This window comes from Odontomachus brunneus, unplaced genomic scaffold (genome assembly GCF_010583005.1).
Source record: "Odontomachus brunneus isolate Ranch 3 - 2012 unplaced genomic scaffold, Obru_v1 Obru_scaffold_063, whole genome shotgun sequence".
Taxonomy (NCBI): domain Eukaryota; kingdom Metazoa; phylum Arthropoda; class Insecta; order Hymenoptera; family Formicidae; genus Odontomachus; species Odontomachus brunneus.
The window spans coordinates 189053-203837 of record NW_022639513.1 but is presented as its reverse complement, the minus strand read 5'-3'; the positions used below and the strand labels follow the sequence as shown (position 1 = coordinate 203837).

General features: G+C 34.0%; 1 protein-coding gene across 1 annotated transcript in view; it reads left to right on the top strand.

Annotated features, from left to right (window-relative positions):
* Positions 1 to 14785, top strand: part of LOC116846405 (hydrocephalus-inducing protein-like) — a 56909-nt gene that overhangs the window by 13973 nt on the left and 28151 nt on the right. The window contains exons 21-28 of the mRNA XM_032820180.1: positions 152 to 455; positions 569 to 829; positions 2707 to 3034; positions 3178 to 3474; positions 5371 to 5615; positions 6793 to 7095; positions 9925 to 10189; positions 11668 to 11897. Coding sequence (XP_032676071.1) covers positions 152 to 455; positions 569 to 829; positions 2707 to 3034; positions 3178 to 3474; positions 5371 to 5615; positions 6793 to 7095; positions 9925 to 10189; positions 11668 to 11897 — 2233 coding nt within the window. The remainder of the gene's footprint in view (positions 1 to 151; positions 456 to 568; positions 830 to 2706; positions 3035 to 3177; positions 3475 to 5370; positions 5616 to 6792; positions 7096 to 9924; positions 10190 to 11667; positions 11898 to 14785) is intronic.

Below are 14785 nucleotides of genomic sequence, written 5' to 3'. Positions count from 1 at the left end.
AAAAAATTCACACGTGCAAATATTATTGTAAATAAAATTATATTACAAATTGCATGTTATCTTTTTAACATTATGCATTCTCCTTACAACCTCCTTAAGTACTTACACGTAAGGCATTGCTTTCGATGCTAACGTCTTACTGTTCTCACAGCAAAGTGCCAGAATTTCCAACTAAGTTGCAAGTCGGCCCTTTTACCGTAACAAAGACCGAGGGGAACGTGCGACCAAACGAGGTCGATATCGTAACGATAAAATGCTACCCAGAATTCGTAGGCTCTCAGGAGGAGCAAATACTAATTCTTATACCAGACAGCATTTCCGAGGAACGAAATGGCAAATTAATAACACTTTCTGTGAATTCCTGCGTACCTACGGTCGACTTTCACAACCTCGACGCTATGTTCCTAGGAAATCATATAATAGATCGTGTCCAGGACTTTGTCTGCCAAAAAGAGGTACTCTCTTTTCTCTCCGACATTTTAAAATGGCATCTGACAAAGAAAAACAAGGACATAAGAAAGACATAAGGACAAAAGTCGTAGAAAAAATTGACTATTAATTCCAACAGATTGGCGCGCATACCGTATTTGCACGTCAAGAGAGGTGCCTGTATTTTCGCCATGTCAAAGTGCATCACACTTATACAGCGTATTTCCTGCTTTACAACCGGAACGTGATACCTGCTGATGTGGAACTGACTCTACAGCTGGAGTCATTTTCATCCGCGACCATTGAACCCGACACGTTCGTAGTGACACCCGCAAAAGAACGCGTTTCGCCGATGAGTCAGAAGAGATTCGCGATTTCGTTCAACCCGACACTATTAGAGGTAACGTTTTCGCAAAGGCCTAATGTTTAATACGTAAAATCGATGCCGATCGTGAAGAAATTCTGGAATCGAAGATAAGTACAAACGTATTGCGACTTTACACAAGCTGAAAGTGAAATTAAGCTTCCTTCGAGCATAATGCATACAATGGGTGTACACACAGAAAAATGCATACTGCATAAATATTTAAGTGAATGTTACTCGTTTCGAGTATTTTAAGTTTATATATCCGCAAATCTATTACAAGAGAAGAGAGAGAGAATATTAACTTTACTTAAAATATATCCTGAATCCCAACAAGTTTAGCATTTCAATTAAGAATATTAAATTAAAACAAAAATTTAGCTGGCTTACTACATAAATTCGAACCAATATTTTCTTGGATAGAGTTTTATATCCTTGTAAAGAGAATAAATTCTTTTAAATACATGATAATGATGAGCTTTTCTCCAATTTGCGATACGTATATATTTCAAGACTATTATCAAGAAAATATTCTTAAATATATGATATTTCTTTGATATGACCCAAAATATATGATATAATATGATATTCCCAAAACATTCTTCGTCGAAAGTAGCCATTAATTAAAGCTATTAATTAAACAAGGGAAGTTAACTGAGTAATCGCTTTTCTTAGACGTACCAAAAGTAAAATATAAGTAGAACAGATAAAAGTGAAACATATAGTCGAAGTCATTTTTCGAACAACTACGTAAAATTTCGAGTTATTAGATAAAATAGATGAGCTAATCAGAGCGCGACGTGGCCGTCGAAAAAATGACCGATTGCTCGCGGGTCTATCACACAGATTTAAGACGTAGTCCCCCCCTCTAAGCCTATGAGATAGGCACGTGAGCAATCGGCCATTCCTTCGCCGGCCGCGTCGCGCTCTGATTAGCTCATCTATTTTATTTAATAACTCGAAATTTTACGTGGTTCGAAAAATGACTTCGACCGTATGTTTCACTTATATTTTTCTTTTGGTACGTCTTATGCGGGACACCCTGTATAAGCGCTCAGCGAACTTTTGGTCTTATACTTTTAGATGTTGGTCAAATCTGAAAGTATATATCAAGCAGATTCAATCTAAAAGTTTTTGTTCATTTTTACAAATTGATATCATGTTCTCCGAATGATTACTCTTAATTAAAATTGTTTCGCGGTGTGCAAATTATCCAGACAATACGAACTTCTAAATGATGTCTCGAAATCTAAAAGACTCTTGATAGGAATTTAATGCACTTCACGAACAATTACTGGACAATTATGCTAACGTTTGTCTGGTAAGTAACTGAAGTCTGGTAAGTGAAGTAAAACTACTTGGAATCCCAAAGGTGTAGCGCTTTTCTTGTAGTTACTGTGCACGAAAGACACATAAAATCCAAAGCCATTAACTCAATGAAAACAGAACAATAAAAGAAAAATATATGAAATGAAAGAATAGAGTCAATTAGTCAGAATGTCGATCCCTATTTCTCGATTACAAAATCTTACAGTAATTTTTATTACAAAGTTCTCTCCATATATTTTCGATTAATTAATAATCAAGTCTACTATACACGCACGCATAATATAGTCAAGCTCATCATAATGGCATTTCATTTTCTGTGCATATTTTCTAATTAAAGAAAATTGTTTTCATAATAAAATGACCCAATATATAAAAACTGTGCCTGTCATTCTGCGATTGCGTCGTCTGACCGCGACGGAAAGTTAACGAACTTGACAATATGAAAGAAAGCTGCGCGCTCAAATCGAGAAGAAAACAATGTTTTTCAAAAAGGGAGAAAGAGAAGAAGTAATATCGGACAATAATGAAAATATTGCTCTCACCTCGCTCTTTTACTGCGTTCAATGTTATGTTCATAATTGCAGACATGTCATGCGGTTCTCGGAATAAAGGTTGAGCAGCCCTCGCACTTAAAGGACGAGAAGTTCTTTGTTAAATTAACGGGACAGGCTTGCGTGCCAGAAGTTACAATAGTGAAGCCACCGTATGAAAAACGAGAAGGAGCTGTACTCAACTTCGGCCTTACGCTTGTGAACGATTGCGCTGCGAAAAGCTTCGCTTTCCAAAACGTCAGCGTGATATCCGCCAAAGTGATCGTCGAGATCTATGTGGACCCGCAATTCCTCTTCACTTTCGGAGCTCGCGACGACGAAGACGACTCGACTAATGGACGGGTTTGCCAAGCTGAACGAAGTCAGTTTCGTTTTTTTTCGCGAGACAACAATGACGATAGTTTCTAAAAGTCTTAAAGTCTTTTTAAAAAGACTTTCTAAAAAAGGAAGATTTTTCTAAAAACTAACTAAAGCGCAAAAGAGAAACATTCATGTATATTCTAGAGTCGAGCGATCGATGCGTCGTGGTTCATTTAACGCCCGGGGAAACGGCGTCGATCGAAGTGAAATTCAACCCGCGAGACGTCGGTAAATACGAGGGTCTGGTGCGATTATTTGTCGCTGATAATCCCGATGAGAATCTTACGATCGGCCTGAAGGGCGAGGTGTATGCGGAATTAGTCGTACTGGAGGGACTGGAACTCGCGAGTGCAAAATCCACCGTTCTCAACGAAAAACAGAAGTCCAATTCCAAACAAAAAAGATCGTCATCACGATCGGGCAGCGTAACAGAAGGTGAAAGTGAATTTTCTATGAAAAGAATTGAAGGAAAAGAATTTCTTTTATAAAAATTTCTATGAAAATTTCTATGAATTTTTCCTATGAAAAAAATTGAAGGAAAAGAATTGAAGGAATAAAAGAGGTGAAAGAGAATTTTTCTATGAGAACAAAAGAAAAAGAACATTCTCCGTTCTACATGCGTCAACTACGAGTTAACACGCATAAGTCTTTTCGATTTGTCTTTTTCGCATAGGTCTTTAGTTTTGTCGAAGAATCAACTTAAGCAATTAGTATATTAAAGTAATACGCGTTGATTTACAATCGAGGAATGATGGTACAGCGATTATCCTTTCCAATCCTAGTGTGCAATTAGTTAGACATTTTTTTCAAATCTGACTCTCCTTATTACTCTGAAATGTGTAAAATCACATATCTAGTATGCTGGACTATTGATTAATACGTAAAAAATTTATTTTCTTAGCATCTTTCAAGTTTAACAGTTAATTGCGCTGCAAAATGTAAAAAATAAAAAAATCTGAAAAGAATACTTTTGTATCTTAGTGTTCCCTGAAGTTAAGAAAAATTTAATACTTTGATAAAATTTTAATATAGTTCTCTTTAACATTTAGGAGGTTATACGACTTTTTTTATGACTATTTTCAACAATCTCATATTTCGATATTTTTTTATAATATACCGCAAATTTTATTCCAATAAGTCGACTACGATAATGGTATCAGAGAACTTCGTATATTTCCGTTGTTATTTTGAAATTATTTTAATATACTATATTTAATAAATTAAATTATTGTAATTAATATTATAATTATTATAATTAAATATATTTAATAAATTAAATTATTATAATTAATTATAATAATTGTAATTATATTATTTAATTAAATAAATAAAAACGTCCAAGATATTTTATTTTTTAAAGTGTCTTTTGGACGTCTTTAAAAAATTATGAGACATTTATATTATGAGGATTTGTTCAGTAAAACTCACCAAAAACCTATGTGAGTTAACTCGTAGTTAGTACATAAAATAAAAAATACTTCTCTCTAGTAAGAGATAATATAACAGTCTTCTTCATGGATTATTTTTAAATTAGAATAACTTTCATTTATTTACATAAATTTATTGAGGAAATGTTAAAACCAATGTAAGCAACAAACATAGTTTCAAAAACCAAAAGAAATTATTAAACTTTAAATTAGTTGATCCTAAATTAAAAAAAAAAGTAATTAGAAACGTTTATGCGTAATCGCAATGTGTTAGATCTCTAGTTATTCCGCATCTCTATAACGGGAGTCATACAATACTCAATTTTACATTAATAAAATCCTTAATAATGTCCAATAATAATGTCATTAATAATTTGACATTAATAAATGTGTATATTCATATTGTTTTAGTCCATATAGAATGGTATGTACGTAACATAACTAACAGAGTTTCATAAATTTGAAGAAGACGCTAATACAAAATAATATATAATATATAATGATATATAATAATAATTCTAGATTTTTCTTTATTATCAACAATTTTTAATTTAAATATTAATTTAAACATATATATATATATATATATATATATATATATATATTAAACATTTACTATTTTTTATTTAAAATATTTTTGTCTTACACATTAACCTTAGAATATAATTATAAAAGAATTAAAGAATATATATATATTTTTTTTATATATTATAATATTATTATATATTATAAAAAAAATATTTCCGTAGTGTACGCTATAATTTATGCTTTTTTAATACATTAATGAGCTAAGTTTCATCCGAAATTGGAACTTGTCTCTGAGACTGTTACTTTAACTCATTTAGCAGTCAATGAGTTAATTGGTTTAAAGTATCTCTGGACGTTCATTAAATTACTAGTTATTTTACAGTATTATCACCAGCATTTATCCCGGTCACATTGATCTACAAACTAAACTACGGATGCTGCTTTGTCAACAAGATGTACAGAAAAAACTTCAGGATCGTCAATAAATCGGCGGATCGGCACTTGCGATTCCAATGGAGCGCGCATCCCAATATTGTATTCACTCCGTCTGTCGGTCATCTCAAGTGTCTGACTCGCAAGGAAATAATCGCGACGTTTCTCTCCTCGGAACCAGCGAGCTATGTCGACGTAATAAGATCGAATTTATATTCCGCGAACGTTTACACTTGATATTTGCGTTTGCAGAACTTTCGTTTAATTAATGCTACAGTGGGATGCAAAGGAGATCTGGGCAAGATTTTTTTGAAAATTTCGAAGTTTCAATTTTTCAGATAACTAGTTGTTGACTGACTGTACAGACATGATAGAGACAACTTTTCTCTATGTTTTTATACCAAGAACGATCCAGCAAACTCTTTATTTTATTTAACAACAACGAAAACATGAATATACTACAACGTGACCATTTTTACTTGATTTTAGATTAAGGTGGCTAACAATCTAGGATACAAAAGTGGAAAACATGGATAAAATACGTACGACTTTGCACTTTGTGCAAAATATTTTATTGTTTAAAATTTTGTAATAAAGAAGATTTATTATTTTCTTTCGGAAAAGAGTATAAAGACATATTTTTAACAATTAGAATATAGTAATTTTTGTTTTTATTTATATTGGCGTAAGATCCATTTTACCTTGCCCATCCATACGATTCAACCATTCCATTGATCTATTCATCGATTTCAACCATTTTATGCGTGGAAATTACTTTTATTATTCAAAATAAGTTTACATTTGCGGATGAAACTTCATTCTAACTACATTACTTAAGAAAAGATTTTGGTTTAGATAACAGGAAAATAAAAAATTCTTACGAATTCTTTTAAAAAACATGAATAGATATCGAAATGGAGGCTGGCCATAATATTTGTCATTATTTTAATATTTGTTTTAAATAAATGTTTTAGATAAAATAAATCGTTTTAAATAAAAAAATTATTTTAAAAAATAATTGAAAGAGAATATTTTTTGGATAATTTTACAAATGTGCTCAAGCAATCTCAAATGCATTTTCGTCTATATTTATTATTGTTCAGAAATGCCACGCAACTTTTATCATCATTTTTCGCTTCTGACGTCACAAGTCCGATATGGCCGGCAAGGTACAAGGAGTCTTAACTGTAATGTTATTCTGATTTGAGTGAAACTCAGATGTCGTAAAAGCAACATTTTGCTGTTTTGCTCTCACTGTTTCTCTTACGAGAAAAATATATAAACAAAGTTTATGGCCAACATAACTCCTGCACCAACTTGCTAGATCCGGTCTCTTCTATCCATGATTAATTATTTCACATTGACGATGTAGACGTGTCTCCACTGTACGGTCTGCACAATCGAGCTTGTTGATCCCACGAAAGAACGCTGCTGGGACGATCGGAAGACGGAGGTGCGATGGCTGGCGATAAATTCCGACGACGTGGCGAGTGAGCAAGGGATAAATGCTGAAACGTTCGTGAGAAAAGCAGTCGAGCCCGTTAACGAGCCGAACCACGAAATCGTATCTGACACGACGAAGTGCATCCAAGTGTTACTTAACGCGACCGTGGCATTCTCCAAGTACTCTTGCCTCATTAAGGAGATCAATTTCAAGGACACGCTAATGTTTCAGGTTGTTTAGATCCCGTAGACCGTAATTACTGCTTACTTGCATTTTCGCGCAATTAGATTGCGCTACGGAATAACGGAGATTTCGATGGAGATTTAACACTAGAGTGCTCGATGAATCCATTTTAACTCTCTTTGTTGTAGTCATTTCTGTCTTTCGGGGTCTTTAGGAAAGAAATCTTTCGTGACCTTTAATAGTCTTTAAAGCAGAAAAAGTAACGCAAAAAATCGATGATAATGTGATGAATTATTTTATACGATTTTATGATAACTTGAATGCCCAACAGAGTCACTTCGACTTTTTATTTGATTGTCAGCGCACTGCAAAAAAAGTGTTTGATACTTGTAACTAGAATCTAATATAGAGAAATAATTAATTTATTTTTTCTGAAACCAAAGTACATCGCAAAATATCCGTTTATCCTTATGGATATATTGTAGAGGAAAGCCTCTCTATAATATATGCAACGTTCATCAAAATCCGTTGTTAACACTTCTGACATCTTCCCTTGTTAGTGTATTATAAAGACAACATACAGATTAAATAATGGGAAAAAGGGCTAATTCGAGTTCAAGCACAGGATTAATAGTGCTATGTACCATATGGGTAAAACCTTCCTTGTGTTAAGAAATAGAGCAATATTTATTGAACATGAATACTCAATATAAATAATCAAACGTTTCGGCTCAATCATGAACCCTCTTCAGTGATATAAAAACTCAAGGTTTACAAAACGAATGCATTATTAACAAATAAAAGAATTAATTAAAGACCTTAATAAAATGACATGAATGTTATTCGCAGTATTATAGCTGACAAGACCGTTACCCGACTAATATTAAGAAGTTCAAATTAATACTAGGAAGCAGCCGTCATAACTATAAAAAAACCATAAAATAAAATAAAAATAGGTAAGATTAAAATATAATAAATAATTAAAACGGTCAATATAAATTACCTTTGTTGAGCTCGGCTAAAAGTAAAACGATCCTGTCAACGATAACATTGCCACGTCTAAGTAATAGAGATAATAACAGATTTATATACACGAGCATTAACATTGCGGCGACGGAATGTTCTCTTGGAAGAGAAGGAAATAAACAGAGTTTTATTTTCATAATAAGCTACAGTAGCTGTTACCCAAATATTCTGTGTCCTTTTGAGAGTTAAGTCCATGCTTTTGAAATTTAATATAAATCATTTCTGATATCAGGCGTTTCAAGTAATAACGTTTCTCATGCAAAACTTTGGCTTGATCCCAATTGAAATCATGGTTTTTTCTCAAACGATATTCTTGTATGGCCGTTAACTCAATTGTAGAACTCCTTGGTATTCTCCTATGCTCAGCAATGCGCGTAGAGAGTCTTCTACTAGTTTAACCAACATACGACGCCTCACAACTACTGCAATTTATACACAACGTTATTATGGAAACCAGGAGGCAACCTGTTGTTATGCACACGAATCATTTCTGATAATTTATTATTGCAAGAATAAGCAATATTTGTCAAATTATTTTTAAAAAGCTTTGCCAGTCTGTTCAAAACCACACCAAAAAACGGTATGGTAAAATATTTTTTATCATAACCAGATGCTGTCAAATTTTAATACGTAATAGCAATTATTTTCGACTGGTATCATAAACCAACGTTTTCTGATCGGTATCTAAACTATTTGTCTTTTCATCCTATTCAACACAAGATCGGAACAATTATTGGCTTGGTGGATTGGATGTTTTATCTTAGTCACTCGACTTTCCATAAGAATAATTTAGACTTTATCATTTTGACGCTAATTAATAATAATTATCCTTTTGATCGAATTTTTAAAATTATAATCTTCTTATTTCTTATTAAAATTTAGAGTTTTAACATGTTTATGATAATAACTTGAATGTCTAATAGAGTTACTTCGACTCTTTATTTAATTGTCAGTGCATTGCGAAAACACGTTTACTACGTTTTAATACGTTCACTACACGATTTATTTAGAGGACTCTGTCCACACACATGAGCCACATTATTTTTTTTTACATAATTGTGTAAAACAGACTTAGTTTCATGTAGCGAAAGAGGGAGAGTCGAGCATTCTAGTATCAAATTAACGTGAAGAAAGGATATTTCTGCTAATTATATTTCGTATTTTTAATTCTTTGTTCTCTTACCGCATTTAGAAAAACATTGATATTTTGAATACACCGAACTTTGCATTTTTTTCTGTTTGTCAATTTTCTCTCCTGTGTTGCGTGACGCGATTCGACCATCGGTCGCAGGATTTCTCGCTGTGATTGTAGCGCGTGCCCGGCCGCGTCGGGAGAGCAAAATAGGAATTATATAAATAACTTCACGATTGCTCGTGTATATCGAGTTTAAATATTTGTTCATAATAATGGGGAGATTTTTTGAATCGATGCGTACGCGAGCATCGCGTCATAACCGTCACGGGACACAAGCGATAAAATACAGACTGTCGTTGTTGGTTTTATATCCGATGCAATCCCGGCCGTTGTTTACACGTGAAAACCAAAAGAAACATTACAGCTGACGCGTGTGCAGCATTCTAACAATTTTCGGTTGAGGTTGGCGTAATACATGAATTTCCCTCATGGGAGAGTAAAACTCAGTCTCCGTTTTGCCTTCGTTTCCTCTCCAGGCGCGCACCATGTGTGATGCTCCTCTCTTCCTTTCCGACATATTGCGAAAAGGATGGCAAATAAAGAAACAAACAAGAGTCTGTTAGCAGATTTTAAAATTTGTACAAAGTGCAGCATGAAATCGGCAATTATTTGGTATAATTCGATATAATTACCTTTGACATGTTATTAATTGATAGACGCGCGAATACGTGTTCACCTTCTCGAATACTGGTGCGGTCGACGTGGAGTACATGTGGCAGATAAATATGGACGAGCAGTACCCGATGAGACGAACCGCAAATTATTCGCGACTCACGCTGGGACCACAGGGAGATATGCGATCTGCGACTAACTCGTTGGTACACACTCATGAGTCTCGCCAGCGACCTGATCAATATCACGCGGCGGAGCTAAACGATAAAGGCGCTAAATTAAATCGACGATGTCTGACGTCATCTCGAGGTAATTAAAAAATGTGGAATCTAGAAAGGTATAATTTCATCCTCAGTGCGGGATCCTTTGAGTCCCAGAGGACTTTATTCTTATACATATATACGTGATCTCAAAAGGATGCTTCTAAAAGCAAAAGGAAAGTATTCTAACTGCAATATTGTTAAAGTTAGAGAAATTTCGCTTTTTATCTACAACTACTCTCTTAAAGTGAATCAGTGAAACATCATTGAAAGCAGTAAATAAACACTGATTTTCAGCTATAAGTACAGCACTGAAACTGCTCAGTGCTATACTTATAACTGATATCAGTGACTATTCACTGATTCACTTTAAGAGAGTAGCTTAACCTTTTCATCCTTGAATATGTATACTACTCAGGACGAAAGGGTTAAACTACCCTTAAACTGTCCAGGTTATCACAAAATGTCAAGAAGATGAAATTAGAGGGAAGAAGTAGGATGTCCAGATTTCATGGTAGCTTATATTTCTTGCAAAGTTCTAGACAGTAACTACGCAAAACATGGCTCAGATCAGTCAAAGGGTTTAAGAGTTAATAGAGAACATACAGACACAGATATTATTATCATATACATTATATAAAATAAATCTTGTTAGTCGCGTCTGTCGTATCGCACGTAAAAGGACATTCTGCTTCAAGCAAACATATTCCTTTTGATTAAAAAAAGGGTTGAAATAATATTTCATAAATTTTCGATTAATTGTTCACACTTTCTCTTTCATTAGAATAGAAATATGTTTGGTAAAAGGTTTTGCACAGAAAATGGGATTACAAGAAATAGCAAATAGAGTTCTTTTCTTTGAGCGTATATTCGATCATGAAATAAAAGAACTCGATTCAATCATGAAATAAAAGAATATTTACGAAAATATTATAAAACATAACAAAAACATAACAAAAGTATAATAAAAGACCGAGTTTGGATACAAGTGGTATTCTGCTATGTAATTATTGTGTATTTTCTTGCTTTTCACTTTTAACGTGATTTTCACGCATCTACATTATATTTTCAATAAATTATTTCCGTCATGGCTGTCTTTCTTGTTATGTCCTTTACTCATTCTACGCGTTACAATCACACTTTAAAGAAAGAACAATGTTATTTTTCAGATTATCTTGAAAAACTCACATTCAAGAGCTTTTAAAGAGTTCATTAATATGACATCATATTAAAGAATTCTTTAAAAGCTCATTTCTATAATATCTTTCTCAAATCGACGCATTAATCAACATTATAATGTCATTATTGTTTCTTATATACTGCGTTCGGAAATTCTACTCCAAGTTAAAATACAGAGAAAAGAGTTCTTGAAAGTAAATTAGAAATTTACACCAGTACGTCTTGGAGGCGCTTGGTGTTACCGTCAAAGTTAATAGAGCTCATTTCGTTTTAATATTCGTTTTATTGTATGTGAAAAGCTTTCGTCTTACACGTGAATCACGACAACGGATGTCGTTATTTCTGCAGAAGATATCGTCAAGATAAAACTACCTGCTAGCGCCCACGATCCATCCGATCTCTTCAGCAGTAGTGCCGGATTGACAGAGCGAAGTAGCGACAGTTGGTTAGAGAGTGACGATTTGCCGTTTGGGATTTACCCCGAAAAGGGAATCCTGCTGCCGGGTGAATCGGCAAAATTCACCCTGCGATTTTCTCCTACGGACGTGTTCGACTACAAAGCGTATCTCACATGCAAGTAAGATCATTACTGCGACTCGACGATTTCCATCCTAAAATATATAATCTTCCCAGCAAACACAATAATATAACAGTTATATTACATCGTTGTAATATAACGGGATGTAACGTGCAATATAACATGTTTGTTACATGTAATATACACATTAGTTATAATTCCCCATTCATACGAAGTTGCCGTTATATAATAGAAATATAACGTGTTACTAAAATGTTATATAGCTGTTATATATATTGCTGAAATGTTATATAGCTGGAATATAAATTATTATTTTCCAGCAATTATAGGCATTTAAACTCATGTCCTTATAAACTCATGGTACTTTTGTTTAGGAAGTATAAGGCTTTATACAGGGTGTCCCGTGTAAGACGGACCAAAAGAAAAATATAAGTAGAACACATAAAAGTGAACAAAAATTGTACACGTCATTTTTCAAACAACTACGTAAAATTTTAATCCAAGAAGATTCGCGAATGATCAAATGTGATAAGATAGATGAGCTGCGATGGCGAGGTTTGCCGTTGTATGCTTGTATATTAGATCAAACTGAACAAAAAAGTTTTCTTTCATTTTCTAAATGACACGTAGATGTTTAGTTATTAGTTGAAAAAGATTGGTGCATTATCGCATACAACTGTATTGTGACGTGGCAGTGGTGCAGCTGCACGTCACAAGAGGATTAAGCTGTCGAATCAAGAAATTAGATTGATTTCTTAGTGATCGCTCGGGCTAAGCCGCGAGAAATTCGTGCGAATATTTACATTTTCGATAGCGGTTTCCGATAGTGTTTATGTGTCGTACCATCGGCGTAGCTATCGGAAACATTCGGATTTTCGCGTTAGATTAGCGATTCGCGCGTCCCGAATACCTGTGTCCTCGCGGCTCCCGAAACTGACAACAGGAGGTCGAGAGTGAGGAAACATGGAAGCACAGCGTGGGACAAGAGCTTTCTCTCTGGGAAACCCCACAGAGAACCAGAGTGAGTCCTCATTATTCAAATGTTAGTGACAGTAATGAATGCCGTGTCGTTCCGAATTTGGATGCCGCCGACCTTATATTCGTCTTTCGATTTTTTGTAGAATACTGGCTACGGGACAACAATAACAATCTCGGAACAAAGAGATGACCTACCAGACTTGTATCGACTCGTTCGGCCATCTTTTGCGTTGGAATTAGCATTGAGTAACGATTATTCGGTAAAGTGGTGTGGTCTGCTTCGCATCTGGCGTCCAACATCTTGAGTTCCGCGAGCGGAGCGTGGGAGGGTGGTATTTTGCGGTAAGTGGAGGAATACTCCTCGCAGTACATAAACTTCTTTAATTAGTAAGTAAACGTGTACGTGGTCATTTGGAAAATGGTAGAGGATTTTTTTATTTAGTTTGACTGGAGATGTGCGAACTATTCGAATTCGAATCAAATCCCTATGATTCGAATCCGAATAATTAGAAAATTTCGAATCGAAAAGATTCGAATACGAATTGCGCACTTTAGCATTAATGAAATACTATTAAAGACATCCAGCTTTACGGAAATTAGCATGACTTGAAAAGTTTGCTATACATTAAGATTTTCTTCATAAACATTAAAAGAAGACAACGGCTTCAAGATAAATTCTTATCGACAATTGTCGGATCGATATGTGTCGTTGCGCAGCTTTCAATGCTGAAACTGTATTCTATATATACGTTTACCGATTATATATTATATATCTCTTACCTTAAAATGAATTGATACCACATGATCAATGTTTTCTCTCTCATACTGAAATCCCTATTTTCATGTTGAATTCAATAATTATGTTAATTAAACAATCTTCACTGTTAAGCTTTATATCGTAGACCATTATCTCCAAACTAACATGGATCGTGCCGAAGAAATTCCTGCAAACATACATTCCGGTTTGGAATATCATCCCTGGGAAAAAAACAGAAATCCGAATATTATTCGCTTGAAGCCGCTACATCCATTCGAGGTGTTTATTTTAAACATAGAGGGAAGAGAAGACGGAATATATTCCGACGATAAATATTTGCTATTGTGTTGTGAATTTAAAGAAGACTTGAAAATTTTTTTCACTCAATCTAAGGAAATGATCAATATCTTAATATAAGTAATATGAATAACAGTGAAATATTAAATTCAATTAAAACCAAAAAATTTATCCAATGTGTAACAAACGCAGACACGATAAACGAGTGAGGCATTTTGCTGTGAGACCTTATTACAGTAAGTACTTTTTAATTAATTTTTTACAGCGTAAACTATAACTATGATGGCATAAATAAAGAGTATTTTAAAAAGCTCTATCCGAAAAAAACTTTTTTTATATTTCAAACTGGTTATCTCAAAACCTATCTAACGTATTACAATTGTATTGATTTTATTTGAAAGATAATTTAATTTTCTACAAATTTTGTTTTAATATTTTTGAAAGAAAACAACGCATACTTCTCTATATATCTGCAAAAATGTATAAAAACCGTGATTTTGGGACGTTAATTTTTTAAGGAAGCATTTTTCGATCCATATTTATAGAAAATTTTTTGTTCAAATTTATATTTACTGTAAAATCTTAATATCTGGATGACAAATATATGGATGACAAATCAGACGTATTTAGTATTTAGTATTTGGCAGCGCATTGTATACTTCGCTGAATTAAACATTATTCTTTTATTGTTCATTGTTTCAGCTCCTGAGTATCTTTATGAGATTCTACATGATGAAGCAGAAGAAGATATAAACCAGTATCCGTATACCGGCAGACTATGATGCGTAGTGTCAGCCATAGAAGGAGGAGAGCATACTAGGTGGCGGCGGGACGCCGTGCGTTCGAGATCTGCGTATTTTTTTCGTTCCAGAAAGAGAAAAAAATATCGAGAGCGC